The sequence below is a fragment of the Arachis duranensis genome, chromosome 1 (assembly GCF_000817695.3).
Source record: "Arachis duranensis cultivar V14167 chromosome 1, aradu.V14167.gnm2.J7QH, whole genome shotgun sequence".
In the NCBI taxonomy this organism is placed as follows: domain Eukaryota; kingdom Viridiplantae; phylum Streptophyta; class Magnoliopsida; order Fabales; family Fabaceae; genus Arachis; species Arachis duranensis.
In genome coordinates, this window is record NC_029772.3 from 3,269,086 (window position 1) to 3,287,491 (window position 18,406).

At 34.6% G+C, this 18,406-nt stretch overlaps 2 protein-coding genes across 4 annotated transcripts; one reads left to right on the forward strand and one right to left on the reverse strand.

The window, feature by feature from the left end:
- The first annotated feature begins 3,997 nt into the window (after positions 1 to 3,997).
- On the forward strand, positions 3,998 to 9,417 carry LOC107464307 (ribulose bisphosphate carboxylase/oxygenase activase, chloroplastic). 2 transcript variants are annotated; one of them, XM_021134784.2, is made up of 11 exons: positions 3,998 to 4,478; positions 5,108 to 5,117; positions 5,486 to 5,548; positions 5,927 to 6,040; positions 6,237 to 6,298; positions 6,741 to 6,795; positions 6,908 to 7,109; positions 7,308 to 7,414; positions 7,533 to 7,588; positions 8,520 to 8,612; positions 9,097 to 9,417. In XM_021134784.2, exons 1-11 carry the CDS (start codon positions 4,020 to 4,022, stop codon positions 9,118 to 9,120), a joined length of 1,245 nt encoding a protein of 414 aa, XP_020990443.1. In that variant the 5' UTR covers positions 3,998 to 4,019; the 3' UTR covers positions 9,121 to 9,417. The 2 variants fall into 2 exon arrangements, with proteins under 2 accessions (XP_020990443.1, XP_015938754.1); XM_016083268.3 differs by having other exon boundaries at positions 4,000 to 4,478; positions 9,121 to 9,417.
- Positions 9,418 to 9,691: 274 nt separating this feature from the next.
- Positions 9,692 to 17,267, reverse strand: LOC107464169 (vacuolar cation/proton exchanger 3). Of its 2 annotated transcripts, none has more exons than XM_016083174.3 (12): positions 16,889 to 17,267; positions 16,432 to 16,790; positions 16,282 to 16,349; positions 16,177 to 16,205; positions 15,619 to 15,815; positions 15,297 to 15,509; positions 13,141 to 13,272; positions 12,314 to 12,430; positions 12,185 to 12,238; positions 11,757 to 11,873; positions 10,786 to 10,879; positions 9,692 to 10,153 (listed from the first exon to the last, which is right to left on the reverse strand). In XM_016083174.3, the coding sequence occupies exons 2-12, from the start codon at positions 16,786 to 16,788 to the stop codon at positions 10,143 to 10,145; spliced, it is 1,389 nt and encodes a 462-aa protein (XP_015938660.1). In that variant the 5' UTR covers positions 16,789 to 16,790; positions 16,889 to 17,267; the 3' UTR covers positions 9,692 to 10,142. The 2 variants fall into 2 exon arrangements, with proteins under 2 accessions (XP_015938660.1, XP_015938609.1); XM_016083123.3 differs by having other exon boundaries at positions 16,432 to 16,794.
- Positions 17,268 to 18,406: the final 1,139 nt, after the last annotated feature.

The window sequence follows — 18,406 nt, forward strand, 5'->3', positions numbered from 1 at the left end:
TAGTATTATTATCTTAATAAATAATAATAATAATAATAATAATAAAATTAACAATAAAATTATTAGTTAAAATATAAATAAAGAACATAGAAATAAATATATTTATTCATCATAAAATAAAAAAAATACTTACCTATTGAGAATGATCCAGATATTTAATAATGTATTTCTCAGATAAGGTAAAATTACGAACTATTTTTTCTTCCTCCCTCACTGAAACCCTAAATCTTCACTGTGTTCTTCCTCCCACACTTACCCCTTTCACCCCTCAATGCCAATCCTTTCACTCTCAAAACACCCTCACCACCATAGTATAAGTCAAATGGTAACTTCTTCACGACCTGCGTTTTGCTTTTAAAGACGCGCTGCATCACTCTCTTCAACACGTGTCATGCATGGAGGGGGAAGGTTGTCAATCGCAACTTGCGATTTGCATGTCCGGCTTGCCAAACACAACCTGCGTTTATAATTTTTAAGCTGGTCAAAGTAGTAGGTTATGTCTGCATGCAAGAGGTAGGGACACGTTTCGAGACTTTCTTCTCGTTCCCTGCCAAACGCAAGCTACGTTTTGCAATTGCATGCAGCTTTTATGTTTTTTGTTCAAGTCAAAAAATAACCTGAATTTTGCAGGTTACTGACTATAACAGATCCACATATATAGATTACATACCATGCAACAATATATCTGGAGATCACCATTTTTACTTCCATTAATTAATTAATTTCTGCTTACCTAAGAATAATGTTTTTCTTTAAACAATAATTAATGGGGAGAATTTTTATATCCTTTTCTATGGATTTTTTAAATGTATTTTAACATCTTTATAAAGTAGTCACTTTGCTGGCAATATCTACAATTTTTTATTTAATAATTTATATAATAATAAAAAAATTATTTTTATTATTTTTCGTGAGTTTTTAGGAATTTTTTATTTTAATAAATAAAAATTAAATGTATTAATTACCGATTTAAATAATTTTAAAAATTATTACCAAAATTCGTCGCCTTTTCTTATTTCGTTTACACTGTGAACGAGATGGGTGTAAATGAGATACGTGTAAAGTCATCTCGTCCACATTGTAAACGAAATATGGCTTGGTGACGGCTATATATATAACTTGTTTACAACATTTGACTGGGCGCTAGTTTGAACTTTTCAACTACTTTCTCCTCCCTTCTACCCATTTCTAAGCATATAATTGATACTTATGACGATGGCGCACCCAACTGGTAACGACAGAGACATCAACAGGCTGAACGAGATTTTGCATTACGACAGGGCAGCCGACTTTGCGGTTAGTTTTAATTTATTGTATTTTAAAAAAATCCTATATAGATAAATGTGTGTATGTAGCTATGGTTATGGTAGTAGTGAAGAAGTAGAATATAGTTTATATAGTTAGTATGCAATAGGGTACTGGTAGAAATTTAAAACTCTTTTTTATTTCACTTGTCTTATGTTGTTACTAGATAACTATTAGTTTGGAACACTATCTAATTTACCCTTTTTAATTTTATAATTAAATTTTTTTTATATCAAATATAATAAAACTTACAGAATAAGATTTTGTAAAAAATATGCAACTAAATTTGTTATTATTTCCGCAATCACTTGTATGTGATGCGCACGATGGCAGAAATGGGCAAGTATCGTGTACCCTTCAAGACGGCATTGATGCATTTGGATAGATTTGTAGTCATGTGACCAAACCGCCTACCACTGTTGCAGTGTTGGAGCCATATCTCTTTGTTGAAATGACCAGCCCAGTCCGCCATCGACAGGAACACTCCCCTCAAGGCCTCTTTGGACTGTAAGCGGCTTTTATAAGATATTTCTTGCCCTCGGCTGACTTAAAACGAGTCATGAAGTTAGCGGCCATGTGTCTAATGCAGTAAGCGTGGAACGCCCTCAGAGGATGCCAACCACTATCATCGGCACTGAATGCAGCCATGATGGCCTGCGATCTGTCGAAGATAACAAGCAGACCTTCCCGTGGGGTGACATAGCGTCTCAGATTAGTTAAGAAGAACGACCACGACTCGGTACTCTCAGACTCCATAATGACAAAAGCAATAGGTAGGATATTGTTGTTGCCATCTTGTGTCACCGCTATAAGCAACACCCTACCGTATCTGCCATACAGATGCGTGCTATCGACGGAAACAAACGGCCCTCAATGCTTGAATGTCTCAACACAGGAAGGAAACACCCCAAATACTTTATTGAACATGCTGCAATTGCATACCAATCGGTGCCCATCGTAGTACGATACGGCCCGTAGCTCACAAAGAGTCCCAGGGAAGCAACTCTGCAGCGCCTGAAGTAGCTTCGGTACCTTGTTGTATGACTCCTCCTAATTCTCGTAGATCTGAGCAATTGCCTTCTGTTTTGCCATCCAAACCTTTCTGTAGGAGGATTTGAAGTGACAGCCCTGCTGGACCGTACCTTGTAGGACAGGGATATTGACAGAGGGGTTGGACTGTATCAACGGCAAGATGACCTTACAGATGAGACTGCTATCCAACTGTCGATGGTCCTGAGACATGGTGGGTGCTAAACAACTGTGAACACCTCCCTCCGAACCTCTCTGACAGAATAAAATAGCGATGTTTAGGTGGTATGCATTGAAACTCTGTAATCTGTAAAAACCATAAATGACTAAGTACAGTTCGATAAATCTTGAACTCACCAGTATCCGAGGTTCTGTCGTAAGGCAATACGGAGATTCCATGGACAACCATTTCCAACTTAACGGCATTGCATATGGTACTTTAGTCGATCGGATTTCGATCACCCGGTACTCTGCACTCAGGCAAATACTGTGATTTTTCACACCCTGCATCATTGCATCTCGGCATTTGAATCTGTGGCCGACCCGAAACTCTACCCCACCTTCTAGATTGTAATCCTCCTTCCCCGTGCTGGAAAACGGAGTTCTCTCATGTATGGCGTCCAGATCCAACATGTGACTTGGTACATCGGATAGCGCTGGAATTGGGTTGGGGGGAGGGGGGAGGCAAAAATAGCGCACAGCTGCCTGAACGGGTGTCTCTGGTACAGACTCCTTGTCATCACCCCCTCGGAAGAATCACTGTCGTCACTATCGGCAACATACTCCTCGTCAGAGTCTTCCTTACCCACCTCTATATCCTCCACTGGAATGGCGACATGAATAGGTGGTGGTGCGAGAGGTCGGTCGTCCTGTACGTAGGTCGAGTGAACAAAACTACCGCCACCAACATCTCCAAACTCGGCAGAAAGCTCCATCACTTGCTCCGCGCATGATTCTCCCATGGATGTCGAACATCAGTCGCACATGCTCGTCCCCTATAATCCGAAATAGTCGAAACCGGAACATTTCATTATCCAGCGGTGCCAGCAACCTATAACCCACCCTTCCAACCTCCCTCATTTTGGTGCCTCCAAGGTTGCTCAATATCAAACTCTTCAACTCGGACAACAAACTCACACGTTGAGTATGCAACAGAATCGAATTCTCACACTCAAATATCACCCCATTGTCGCCATTTCTCATACGACAATTAGGGTAAACACACATAATCTATGTATACGCTATTACTGGCCATTATTGCCTTCCTTTTGTGAAAAAACGGAATAGAAGAAGATTTGAAATGAATATGGAGAATCCCAAGTGTTAGACATCCTTTTATAGCTGTTGAAAAATTGTTTACACATATCTCGTTTACACGGTGAACGAGATGACTTTATACGTATAAACGAGATATACACGTATTACGTTTACGTATCTTATCTCGTTTATACTCTAAACGAGATACGAGTAAAATAATCTTATTTATACAGTAAACAAAGTAAAATAAAGCAACGAATTTCGATAATAATTTTTAAAATTATTTAAATTCGTAATTAATTCATTTAATTTATTTATTAAAATAAAAAATCCGAGTTCTTGAGAGTAGTTTCGCAAGTTGGTTTCATAAGAATTAGTGGAGTAGCAGGCAAATAGTAACGAGTGGATAGGGATAAGATCGAGGAGGGATGCCACGTGGCATTGAAGAACTTCTTGTGCAGAATGAAATGAATGAGTCTCCAATTATGTGCAAATGTGCAATGGCTGCTATTCCATCAGGATGGTGTGCGGCCCACACAAGCATCCGCATCGAGAAGAAGCGGTTACCTTTCTTGAGAGTGGGAGCAAAACTGTGTGTGCGGTGCTGCAGTGATGGCAGTGAGAAGGAGGAGGAGAAGAAGAAGAGGCTGTCTGAGCAGTCTTCGTGGGAAGCAAAAGACGCACAAGGCAGAGACTATCTTTACAGGCTCGGCAAAGAGGCCGATAACATGAACATCGCCGTCGGCCAACGTGCCGGCGTCATCGACTCCCTCTTCGTCGGCGATTTTCTCGGCAAGGACTCCGACATTGTCTTTGATTATCGCCAAAAGGCCACCAGGTCCTTTGAGTACCTTCAGGGCGATTATTACATTGCTCCTCTCTTCATGGTAACTAACCAACTAACCGCCATTTTCAGTAAAGATCCTCTAAAACGAAGATTCACTCTAGACTTTAGATCTCTGAATTCAATGTCAAGTTCTATTTTTAGAACCTTGCTTTAGAGATCACGTACTTCACCAAATGTATTTGTTTATAAATATTTTTAACTAATTTTCAATGTATATTCTGTATTTTAACATGAATTTTGTACGAATCACTGATTCGATGGTTGATATTTTGTGATCACGGAGCATGGTTCTCTAAACATAAATGAAAGAAAAGATAGAAACATCGAATTTGATTTGCATTGGCCTTTTCATTTTCAATATTTCATTTATGTTTTCACTTAGTGTTCACAAAATTAAAACATTGAAAATGGAAAAACCAACCAACGAAGCCTTTAAGATTTTTCTTGTTCATATTCTCATGAGTACATACCATACCCCCTTAGTAGTAGATAAAATAATGGATAAAAAATGATATATACATATTAAATCAGCTACGGTATATTTTAGTATAAATACTAACCTTAGACAAGCCAAATTGTCATCCCTTCACTTCATCGTTGATTGGTTTCCTTTTTTATATATTGGATGGTATTTAATTTTTTCAGGTTCTCTTGACTTTCTTTTGACAGGACAAAGTTGGTAAGTTCTCTGAAACTGGGTCTTCATCAACAAACTCTCATTACTCATTCATTTTGAAGCAATATAAGACAGATTGGTACACCATTTATTTTTCTCTTTCCTACAAGTGATTCAGACTTGAAAATAGTCAATACTCAATAGTACTATTACTATTATGATTTATATGAATATATCTTCTTCATGCTGGAATCCGTGAGATAAGTGTATATTTTGTTTAAAGGAAATTTACACTTAGTTGCTTGCAATAACTCAAGTGTTTATGACTTTATGATGATTGCTCCTCCACTATTAAATTTTTCTAATTTTGAAGTGATAATTGTACCCAAAGATGGACATTATTGTAACATTTGTTTTTCCTATGTATGCAGTATGTCACATTGTGAAGAACTACCTTGCTCATCTCCTCAATACTAAAGTTCCTTTGATTCTAGGTATATAACAAACTAAAAAAATACAAATCAATCTTCCTGTTAACTTATGTAAAATGCGAAATAAAGTAAAACAATATTGGCTACACAGTTTCTTTTTTGGGATTTGTAGTCAGTTTGTGCTGCTAGTGAAGGTACCAAATTTTAAACTGGCAGATATTTGGAACAAAGAGATTATTATCTTTTCCTTAAAAAAGAAAAACTTTCTTTTCTTGGGAATGTGATATTGATATTCCCTAGCTTGATTATTTAGTCTAGTATTAGTTCACACTACTCAACTCAAACTGAATCAGGGTGAAAAGGTAAAACATATGTATAAAAGAGAGTGATTTCCTCATTCTATTTTAAATTCACCTGCATTTTTTTTTCACATTCTTTCAGGTATCTGGGGAGGAAAAGGGCAAGGGAAATCATTTCAAACAGAACTTATATTTCAGGCTATGGGAATTGAACCTGTAATTATGTCTGCTGGGGAACTAGAATCAGAGAGGGCTGGTAAGTTGTTTCTTTTACACAGTTTTTCATTCATTAATAATTTCTTATTCCAAACACTACATATTTGAAGAACTACCTGAAAATTCTAGATAATATTTATTTTTCATTATTTCTTACCTTTAGTAGAATATGTATAATTATGAATACATATACATGTACAGTTTCTTTGAATTCACCATCCTACTTTTCTTAACAGGAGAGCCAGGAAAGCTGATTCGTGAACGCTATAGAACGGCATCTCAAGTGGTCCAGAATCAAGTTAGGAGTTTTAAAGTTTTCAGTATGTCTTGGTTTTTTATGATAAATTTTTCTTTATAAATTATACTTTATACTTTATGTGATCGATTATGGAACATTTGGCATTGGAAAGATAATGTTCTATTTTCTTTCAAAAGAAGTTGAATGCTATGATTGTATCTTCCGAGGTAATGTGGAATTGTTGCATTAAGCCTTCATGTTTAACATATGCTGATGTTATGCACAATCAATTGAATGTAAATAACAAAGAAAGGAAGCTGAACATGACTCACTGAAGTCTGATATGTCCAGTCCAATGCTCTGCTAATTTGGCTAAAATAGTCTTAAATTGTTTATTCCAGTTTTACCTCATAGCTCTAGCTGCACTATAAAATTGGAAAAAAGTTGTTGCAATTCTTTAATCTGCTGATGCAATCTACTATTGTGTTTGTGCCTGATACAGGGAAAAATGAGCTGCTTGATGATCAATGATATTGATGCTGGCCTCGGTAGATTTGGTAATATAATATTCTCTCATTTTTGTTCATTACAGTTTGATGGTTTCCATAGTGTTGCAGTTGTTTGGCAGAAGTGTTAGCTAGTGAACATAATTTTCTTGTTTTCGTATAGGGAATACTCAAATGACAGTCAATAATCAAATCGTTGTTGGGACACTTATGAATCTATCAGACAATCCTACAAGAGTAAGTATTGGCCAAGATTGGCGAGAATCGGACGTCACCAACAGAATTCCAATCATTGTGACAGGGAATGATTTTTCAACTATTTATGCTCCACTGATACGTGATGGCAGGATGGATAAGTTCTATTGGTAAGTTTTCATCCTTCATATTCTAGGATTATTGTACTTATCATTCATGAATTTCATTAAAGTTCTGATTTTTGAGGGTTAGTATTAAGTTTTATATTGGTTTTCCAGGTAGATATTTTGATGTTTGACATGATTGTTAAAGCTACATATTTTAACCATGTAATGCTCCCTAAGATGTTCTATGTGAATGTGGAACAGGCAACCTAACCATGAAGATATTGTGAATATCGTTCATAGAATGTATGAAAAAGATGGCATACCTAAGGATGAAGTAATAAGGATTGTGAACACATTTCCTAATCAAGGTGAAATTTATCTGCATCTCATGTAGGTCCTAAAACGTTTTGACATTTCTGTTGACAACTCCATTTCTGATAACTCACTTTGACATTGTTTTTTTTTAAACGATATGGTAATTGACAGCATTGGACTTCTATGGAGCTTTAAGATCACGTACATATGACAGATCTATTTTAAAGGTATTCAGATTCCCAAATTTGTATTAAGATACTGACTTTCCATTTCAAAGTACCAAAATTCAATTACCTTTCTCCTTTACTACAACAAACGAAGTCTTATCCCACTATCCTCTTTATTATTCCATTAGATGTTAATGGTATATAGGCTTTAGATGCAATGAAACAAATGATTAGTTGAAGTTTCCTACATTGACAAAATTAATACAGCAAAATTTGTCAATTCCCTCCTTTTGGTAACTTATGAGTTAAACAATCCTTGGTTCCCCAATCTGTGTTACGAATATGGATAAAGATCTGAATTTAGAACCCTTAATTTGTGTGAAGGCATATCTATTTAGCACCTCACATCTACTTTTTATTTTAAGCAAATGACTGTATTACAAATTAGTAGTGCAGGTATGTGAAAAAGAGTTGTATAGTTGAGAGGTAATGAGATAGTTCCCTGTTGCTTAAAGGCATCATCAAGTCATAATCAAGTCTCTCAGACTTTGTTGGTTTGATACTAGTTCCTCCTTCCAAAGAGGAGTTCGATGTTTGTATTAACAGGATGCAAATACAGAAACGCGAGTACAAGAATCTATTTTCTTTGTCTCGTTGTTTCTCTATGTGTCTGGAGACAGTTTCTAAACAATAGAACCCTTTATTGAAATATTTTCATCTAAAAACATGAGTTCATGACAATGCTTATGTCCATATGACCTTGGATTGAACTTTAGTTGTGAACACTGGGAGTAACAAGTATTAGAGTCCTGACCATTTTGGTCATAAACCTTGTGTTTATGAATCCTAAGCTCATATGCAGCAAATAGCAGTAAATTAGAGATGTCCATGCTCTTTTCACTTTTCTCCTCCTCCTTGGTTCTTTTTTTTTTTTTTGGTCCCCACAAAATCACTATTAATTAACAGACACACATTTCTGGTGAAATTTTAGTGGATTGAAGATATTGGAGGCATTGAAAATTTTGGAAAGAAATTTCTCAAGAGAAAAAAGGACCAGAGTCTTCCTGTATTTATTCCTCCAGAGGTAAATTAATAAGACCCTTGAACCTCATGAAATGTCCTGCTTATGCTTGTAAGGCTGATGGATATTCGTTTTTTTTTTATCAGATAAGCATTTGATGAAATATTGCTTATGTTCATTTTTCTGTTAAAAATGATACAACATAGCCAAAATTAAGTAGGTAATGGATTTTCTGGGATCTAATGATTTTATAACTAATATTGTATCTCTTGCTATTACTCTTTTTTTTTTTGTCTTTTTTTGTGACTATCTCTTTCTATTACTCAGATAAGTGAGATCAATTCTTTCACTGACAATATTTTCTTGCTATTCCTATCATTTGTTAAATAGAGTTCCACATAGATAATATTATTCTTCAAAAAGGGAAAAAAGTGGATAATGTTTTTGGAGTCAGACAGGAGTTATCTGCTTGAATATCTTAGCATTGTATTCCTCTCTCTAGACATTGTTTTGCTTAATGCAAACGAATGCAAAGGGAAACTGACAGGTTTTCGGTGTTTGGATGGAATAGCAAACAATGGAGGCTTTAGTTGAGTCAGGTTATTCTCTGATCAAAGAACAACAGTTAATAATGGAAACTAAACTTTCAAAGGAATACATGAAGAATATACAAGAATAATATAGAAGATGCCGATGTGATGCAACAGTGCAACTCATCAAGAATGATGAATGGATCTGTCTGAAACCCTTCTGAAGTTGCAATGATAATAACTCTGATCTGATCAGTGTATTTATCTCTACCAAATTCTGTTTTTGTAACTAGTATAACAATGATAAATGTTTAGTTTATATAAAGAGATTGATGAAATATGTTCATCTTCTGACTTTCTCCCCTGGTTACCTATCTTTGGTAAATAAACAACTATTTCTTTTGGGGAGAAAAATACAGTATGTATTTCAAGTTCTTCAAGAAACTTTTTTTTTAATGATTTAACTAGCCATCTTGGATTACCAATACCAAAAGTGTTGTAAACTGATAAAATATTTTGCTGTGATTCATAATTTTCATCGTGATTAAACAAGACTACACAACCAATTTGAATTAGTCAAGTAGTCAATTCACTTGTCCACTTAAACAAGTATTGAGAGTTCGAATTTTGCTTTGCAATAACTCATTAACTAGTAGCTCTTAATAGAGTTCAGATCCACAACGAATTAGTCTTTGGCATGTTGAACTTAGAGATACCGTGAGCAACCAAGCAACCAAGCAAAATCGAGACTACACTGGTTTGAAGAATTTCTTTTTTCTTTTCCTTGGTAAATGAATGACAGATATGGGGGACATTAAAAGGAAAAAAAAAAACAGTACAGTAATCCATCTTTTTCAAAATCAATATAATACACGGCTGAAAAATTTTCAGCTCAGGACAACAATGATCGCCGTCACTAAAGTTATTCTTTTTCCCCACGCCATGGTGATGGTGAATGAATGAAGCTTCAGAATCCATTTGAATACATTGCTGCGTGTTAAGGAAGTGGAAAACAAAGATAACGTGGACTGTAGTCCCTACACACTTGTCCATCGTTATGGTACTAGTCATCACCTGTAACAGATTCCACAACAAAACCTCAGAAGCAACATTAAGATTTTTTTTCAATTCTATAAATAATTGTGTTCAGAATTTTATTGTTTTAGCAATTATACCCTTGTTCAATGTAACTCATTTTAAAAATAACTGTCGCTTTCACATTTTAAGTTCACTGAAAAGTAAATGTATCTAGATAATGGGATTGTCTAAATACATTAGTTTTTCAATGAATCCAAAACAACAATTGTTTTGAAACGGAGAGAATAATGCAAAAGATTATGGGTTAATACACGTTGGTGTAAGTTTTGATAGGTCAAAATAATACCGTAGGTAACAAATGTGCTTGAAATGAGTCCTAGTGTTCAAGCACATTTGTTACCTACGAAACTGTTTTGACCTATCAAAACCTCCGGAAACCAAAAATAACCCACTTTGTACCTATAAGGACGAAAATGAGAATCAACACCAATTTTGCAAAATACTTTTCGATCATTTTCTTTGCTTAAAACTTGACAGTTAGTTGATACACGAGGAAGAAACAATAATGCCAACTTGGCAGTAGCAACAAAGTAGAGCTTGTACAAGCTTTCAGCTCCATTATATAACTAACTACTATGAATTATGAATATATCTTTCAGTAAACTCACCAGTTTTAGGGTCTACATGTACGAAGAAACTGGCAGCGACAATAAGATAGCATAATATAAGCATCAAGCCTTTAAAATAGTTTGAGGTTCCTTCCTGCAAAAAGTAAAAGTAGTAAAATATGAATTATTTGCATAAAATATGAATAATAGAGAGAAAAACACACTTGCAGTGCACCACATACTGAAACCTCAGTTCATACTCCAAGGGCAATTTGTTGATGTTCCACGATTTACTAACAAAATAGTTATGATTTATGCAATTAAACTTGTTCTTGCTTTATTTAGTTACAGGGCACAAAACAAAAATGTCAAAGCGTTTGTGAAATTCCGTTGCACAAAACATAGATTTTTTTAGGTATTACTTTTGTGGTGTTGACTAATTCTTGATTTAGGTTTACCATGGAACAATTATGCCAGAAGCTTCATATGTATATTTTGGATTTGGATTCTCTAAAATGAGGAATCCTTAAACGTTCCTTACTAAGGAGTGTTATACTCCTTGCTAATTAAACAAATATTAGCTCTCTATTCATTATATTTTATATCAATGGTTCATATTTATGATTTACAGTTTAGAGTATAGGATTTAGGGTGTTTTATTTTTTGTTTCTCTCTTTTTAACTTTAATAGAAAGTTAATTTTCATTTACTTTTTCTAGAGCGCATTAGCATTTGTGGTCTCACTAAATGGTCCAAAAGAGGTCATCCCCTCCCTTACAAACATTATCACTTAAGAAGATTTCCAATTTCGTAATTTTCTATATACAAATAACAAATTATTGAATTGGTTCAGAATTTTCCCAAAACCAATCTATCTCTATCCAGTCATATTGGTTTTTCACTCAACTGCAGTAATTTAGACACTGAATCCTGTCATAACTAAACAACACGAGAAAATTAATCTCCAATTATGGCTATAAAATACGGAAACAAAACAGCACAATTCATAAGGGAAAATAAGGAGGTGCATACCTGCATCATAAATGCAACTACCAGCACCGTGATAAAAAGTGTGGCGGTCTCAAAGAGTTGAAAATTCAAGTCCATTTCTTTTCCCATACACCATCCAACAACCACACAGAATGGGATCTACAAATTTAAGAGAATAAGAATCATCAACCTTTTCTCCTATGATGATCATGCTTGTTGGGAAAATGTTAATAACTGAAAAAACATGTTCCTATGAGATGAAGTAATCTAGGTTAGTCTGAGCCATTTAATAACAGGACCGTGTCTGAGCCACAACTTAGTGGTTAGTCTCTAGGATGACTCATTCGAGCTTCGACTCCCATATCCCTCCCCTAAATACCTTCTTGAACCAAGAGTAACTCCTAACTTTACTATCTTTAGTTTATAAAAGAATAAATAAATACACATTTTTTTAAAGTACAGGGCCATACCACAAACATAGATATCTGTGTAGATGATCCAACAGCAACTCCAATGGTGATATCCTGCAGAGAGATTGAATACATTAGCAATTAAACAGTACCCTCAGATAAAGAGTAGGGGCTCCAAAAGCCACTTACAAGTTTGTCCTTCATGGCAAACATGATAGCACTTGCATGTTCTGCAGCATTGCCAACAATTGGGAGCAAGATGACACTGATAAATGCCATCGACATATTTAATGACTCAGATGCTCCCTGAAAGAGACAAAAGACGATATATCAAACACAATTGATGATGCAATGGTTGTGGACAAGAACAAACCGAAGTTATTTATTGTCGACAAAGACAGGTAGGACACTGTTCTTCAGAGAATCAAGTCAATTTTTGTTCTACTTCAAACTTCCTGTCTGTTTCAATTCCCGTTATGTTTTCAAATCATTCTTGTTATAAATTCTGGTGTTCATTGTTCAGTGATGTGGAGCTGGTCATGTACTACATTTGCACTTGACCTATGTTTAAAAACGAATCAGGGTATCTTCACTTGCATTGCTATGTAAAAGTAATTTCCCAGATACAATTGAAACTAGGCCCAACAAAATACAAATAGTGACCTTATTCCAACTTTGAACTTTTGTCGGTACAAATAAGAGTATAAAGTCTCTGTTTTATATCATGATTATATAAAGACTTATTAATGAGAAAAATAAACCTCCTTCTACCTGTTCATATCATCACCAAGAATTTAATAATTCGATTCAGGTTAAACCAAGAGTTGCATTGACAAGGTTAAGAACAAGGATATGCTGTATCATCTGAATTTCAACATTAAAGAATAAAACGAAATATAAATTAAGAAGAAACTATAAAGATCCCATTTCAACATTAGAAGAGAAAAGAAGCTTCAAGGGTAGATGGATGCTGAAGCATAATGATCAAGAAATTCGGGAAGATTTTAAAGCTATACCTCTATGGCGTCTACAAGGTACCCGGACAATAAAGATACCCATGCCGTCAAGATAGCAAGCCAGACTATTGCTTCCGCTTGAGTTAATTCAAGTTCTTCCTCCTCATCTGAATTTTCACCACTAACTCCTTCCTAATCACAAAATATGGAGATTAGACATAGAGGGGTCAATTTTATGCAAGAAAAACGTGTAAAACAGCAAAAGGGCCATTGAACATACATAAAAACTTTATAACCACATTCACTTATTTTCTTTCTAATGTCAAAATATAAAATTCTAATCACCTAAAAGCAACAATTAATCCCCTGCGAAAAAAATGAAAAAACAAAGAAAGCAGAGAAAGAATGGTTTTTCTTATAATGAATGCTGCAAAAGAAATAATCCGCTTACACAGTTACACTGAAATCAACCAACACGCAAAGCTAGATAACTCAACTATGCACATCTTAAGTGATAAACGTGATTTTATGAAAGAGACCAGAACCATTATTGTCTATATCTAATCCTCTGTGACAAAGGGGACAACATTTTTTATTAATATTAGCTAACACTTTGAGCCAACACCTTATTTTTATACTATTAGGAATTAAGATTTAGAATTTAAAGTTTAAAATTTCGTATTTAGAGTTTAGAATTGGCCAAATATTGGCCAAAAATGATAAATTTGTTGGTCATGTAGCATTGCTACACTTATACATTGCTGGTAGAATGGTGGCATTTTTTCAATTAAAAAATAGTCATATACCACCAATTCTTGGTTACGTTAAATAATGTGAACATTAAAAAAAATAGAATAAAAATATGGTTTATCGTTAATGTGTGGAATAGTAATCAAAATGTGAGATTAGTCAAGATGACAACTTCTTTAATCTATCATCTTGGGTTTCATCAAAAGTAGGAGTGGCTAAATTCTTTTGTTTTATTTAAGAAAAATAAAGCATACTCTAATCTTCTCTCCAATCCTCTTTATATATAGGTATATAAATTCGAATGGAACTTATTGCACATATATGAGGTATGAGAAATGCTAATCTTAACCTCATTGAGTGAACATTTGCATCACTCACTCATTTTGTTTTACTATAATATCCCTTTCATCTTCTCTCCATGTTAATGATGATGATGATGAATTGATGATATTGATATATAGGGTTATGGATATTTCTCTCTCCTATTAATTATTTGTGGTGTAATTAAATTATTTAATTATATCATATATTATTTATTTAACTGCTTAGTAAAAATTATATACCAAAATCTTATATTACTAGTATCTAGACAAATTTAGATTTTTCTATTATTATATTTTTATAAAAGGTTAAAATGATAATAATCCACTTACAGAAAACAAAATTGAAAAAATAATAATATAATAATCTAATTTTAGAAACACACATTCCTTTAAGTGTTTTGTTTTTTATGGGGAAAAAACTAACATAATAACTTTTTATAATGGAATTAGTATTTGAAAAAATAATTTATAAAGTTAGCAATTACTAGGAGAGAGAAATTTATTTAGTACAATGGATTGAAGTACTACAATGGATATCTTCATTAACATGATTAAAAAATAAACAAATTGAAGCAACATTTGAGTCCAACAAAAAGAGTGAAAGTTGCTAAAAAGTAAAAAGTTAGCATTGCTCTATATAAAGGATTTTTGTCTATCTAAAAACTGTAGATAAGAAAAACATGTGTTATCAAAGAAAAACTAAACATAACCAATGAAAAGAATATACTGTCAAACTAAATCTTGTATAGAGACCGAGATTAGAGAGACAAGGAGAGGAGGGGAAGAGGTGGGAGGGCCCTGGATTCATCACCGCTAGGTGCTAGTTAACACACACAGAGTAAAAATCCATTCATCTCCTCCAAAAATGTGAGATATCAGAGATTTAAACATCTAATGTTTGCTATGCAGAGGAAACTTAAGGGATGACAAAATAATGAATAATCATACACCACTAACCTAAGAGGGCATCCCGGTGCACAAGTATCCCGCGTTAACGCAGGGTCCGGGAAAAGGATACACCCAAAGGGCATAATATAAGCAGCTTAACCTGATAATTACATCAGTGGCTGTTTCTATAACCACTAACCCAAGAGATACAAAGAAACAAAAAAGAAAAACTAAACCGGCCACAAAAGAACATACCTCATCCACAGGACTATAAAGATTGGGCTGGCTCTTAAGTTGAAAAAAAAGGTAGCTGGCATACGCGACTAGCATTACACAGCTGCTAAATCTTGATAGAGATAACACCGACTTCCCAAGGTGAACCTCTGAATGAGTAAAGTGAAGCACCGCCGGGAAAAGTATGCCCATCACAGCCATCAACAGCAACCCGGAATTGACAACAGCAGCGGCCTGTTCCAAAGGCCAACTACAACGTGAACTCTGTGACATCAGGAGGACACAAACACAAAGAAACAATTGCTGCAAGCAATAATTTCAGTCAGATCATGATGATATCTACCTTATTGAAAACCTGCACCTTTTTGTAGTGGACAATCCCACCGGTAAAGAATGCACATCCAAGAACTAGGAGCATATTCGACAAGATTGAGCCCAGTAACGATTGTTGAACAACCCTAATCATGTCGTTTTTCAATGCAAAGATTGATATAATCATTTCGGTTGCATTGCCAAATGTGGCATTGAGCAGACCCCCAACTGCACACACACCAACAAAAATTCAGTTCAATTGACACAAAAAAAAATAAAAATAAAGGAATTAAGCAATAACATTTTTTTTATCAACAAATTAAGCAATAACTAGAACAGGACAAATGAGAAAGAAAAAAAAAAGCAGAAATTTATTAAACAAAATATGTACAACATAGTTATTGACCAAAACCATCTCCCGATTAAATTGATCTACAATATTCAGCCTTAGATTATACTCCCTCAATTCCAAAAATCTGGTACATTCATAACTGGATACATTTTGATACACCGAATGGTTGATGTACCAATTTTTCAAAATAATAAATATTTCAGAATGGAACAAAGGAAAAGATTTGAAGTAATATACCTGTTGGTCCCGTGTAGAATGCAAGTTGCCTACGTAAGAGTAAATAGGCGCGAGCGTTAGTTATAGTTATAGTAAGGTAATACAAGATCAAAGGAAGAAACGTACTCAGTAACATAACCCAAACGTTCTGCCAAAGGAGCAATACCCAACAAGCTGAAGAAGAACACCCATCCCTATTACGAGATTACAAAGATTGATGTGAATGGCAATGGAATATAAAGAGTGGATCGAAAAAAGGAAGGAAATTAAGCATACATGTTTTCCGGTGAGGTAATGGAGGGCAATGGCGAGTGGACCAAAGGGGAGGAGTAGGTTGATCTTGGCTTTGATTAAGACTACATAAAGACTCCTGATTCGTGTGATCCGCAAAAGCCTGAATACAGAAGATTTGGGTAAATCTGGAGAGAGCACGGCCGCCGTGGTGGTCTCGAAACTGAAAGCATGACTGTTGCGATTACTGTGATTGTGATGATTACCATGACTGTGACTGTGACTGTGACCGTGATGAGTTAGTCCTCCTTTCGTCGGCGAAGACGAAGAGGAGGTAAAGGAAGTTTCCTCCTTCAACGGAATCTCCTCTTCTTCGTCGAAATCTGGAGACTCCATCCGCATACCTATCTACATCAAAGTTGGAAAGTTAAATAAAACTGCCTGCTCCAACCAACATCGTAGATCCAAAAACAAAAGCATGAAAGTGCGAATTGCAAATTACTTCCACTTGTGTGAGTATAACCGATTGAAGATATATAGCAGCTAGCAGCGCCAGCTAAGGATCCAGCTCCGGCGAAGTCGAATCGGTGTCGGTGGAGCCCACACCGCGGCAAGGCAGGGAGGAAGGGCAGTGGACTGTTGTACCAGATACAGCTCACTCAAAGGGGAGCAAGAAAATATTTGTATTTATTTATTTATTATTATTATGTGTTGCGATTTTGGAGAGCAGGGGACTAGAAGAAGAAAAGAAATGGAAGAGGAAGAAGTGGAGGAGGAGGAGGAGAAAAGAAAAGGAAAATAAAGAGAAATAGAGCAGATTTTATTTGCTTGATAGATAGATACTAGAGGTTAATTTTGGGTAATTTTTTTGTTTGAAATTTCTTTGCTACTATTGTTGTTGTGGCTTGGCTTGGCGTTCGATGGCCGGCAAGTTGGCGAATGGAGAGTCACGACTAGGAAGCTTCTTGGAAGCTACCAAACCTCTTTCTTTGTTCTTACTTCATCTTTATTTCGATCCCCTCGTATATCTATAATCCTATAATTAATGCACTATATTATTATTATTAATTCATTTGGATTTAATACAATACATGTGGATGTAGATCCTAAATTTGTAATGCTAAATTACCAAAACACATATCTCGCGCGAGTACTTTACATCTTCCTTCTTTCCGCATTTGTCTTTTCAATTTAATTAATTTCGGATCCCCACAATTAAATGTCTAATGTCTAAATCTATCTAATTTGCAAACCGCTCGCTGGCTCGCAGCATGTCTTTTGCTAAATTTGTTTATTACCGTGTCATTCCAGAGGTCATAATATGCAATAAATAAAAATACGTTCTTTTCCTGCCTTTCCGAAATAAAATATCATTTTAATAATTTGAATTGGTTATTGTTGAGGAAAAAGTATTATTATTGTTGTTGTTGTTTAGCAATGAATCTATATTAATAGGGAAAATATAGGTAACTAATAACATTATTGAATAATGTGTGAATAATGTGAATTAATAGAGTTAAAAAAATAAATTTAATAAGTAGCATTAAATTAGGGTGTAATGTACTTGTATTTGACTGGTGATTGTTCATGTTGTTCAAGATAATCATTGTTCCCCTAGCACTTTTCATATTAATAATATATAGTCAATGAAATTGATGTTCATTTTTGTTTAAAAAAATTAAATATTTTTTGAAGAAATAATATATTAATTATTGAATATATATTTATTTACAAAGATAAGATAGTAAGACATAAATAAAAAAACACAAAATTGTGTTTGGTAGGTAAAACATAGACAATTTGTATATTTCATGTCCTTCCTGTCAAAAATATACAGAAACACAATTTATTATTAGTTCTATTTATATTCAGTTTATTATAAAATAAAATATAAAAATATTAAATTTTATATCCCTATTTCGTATATCTTATTTTTAGGTTTTATTTTATTCTGTCGTTAAAATTAAATACAATCTTGAAAAATAAACTAATTGTTTCATAAAAAGATTATGTGTATATT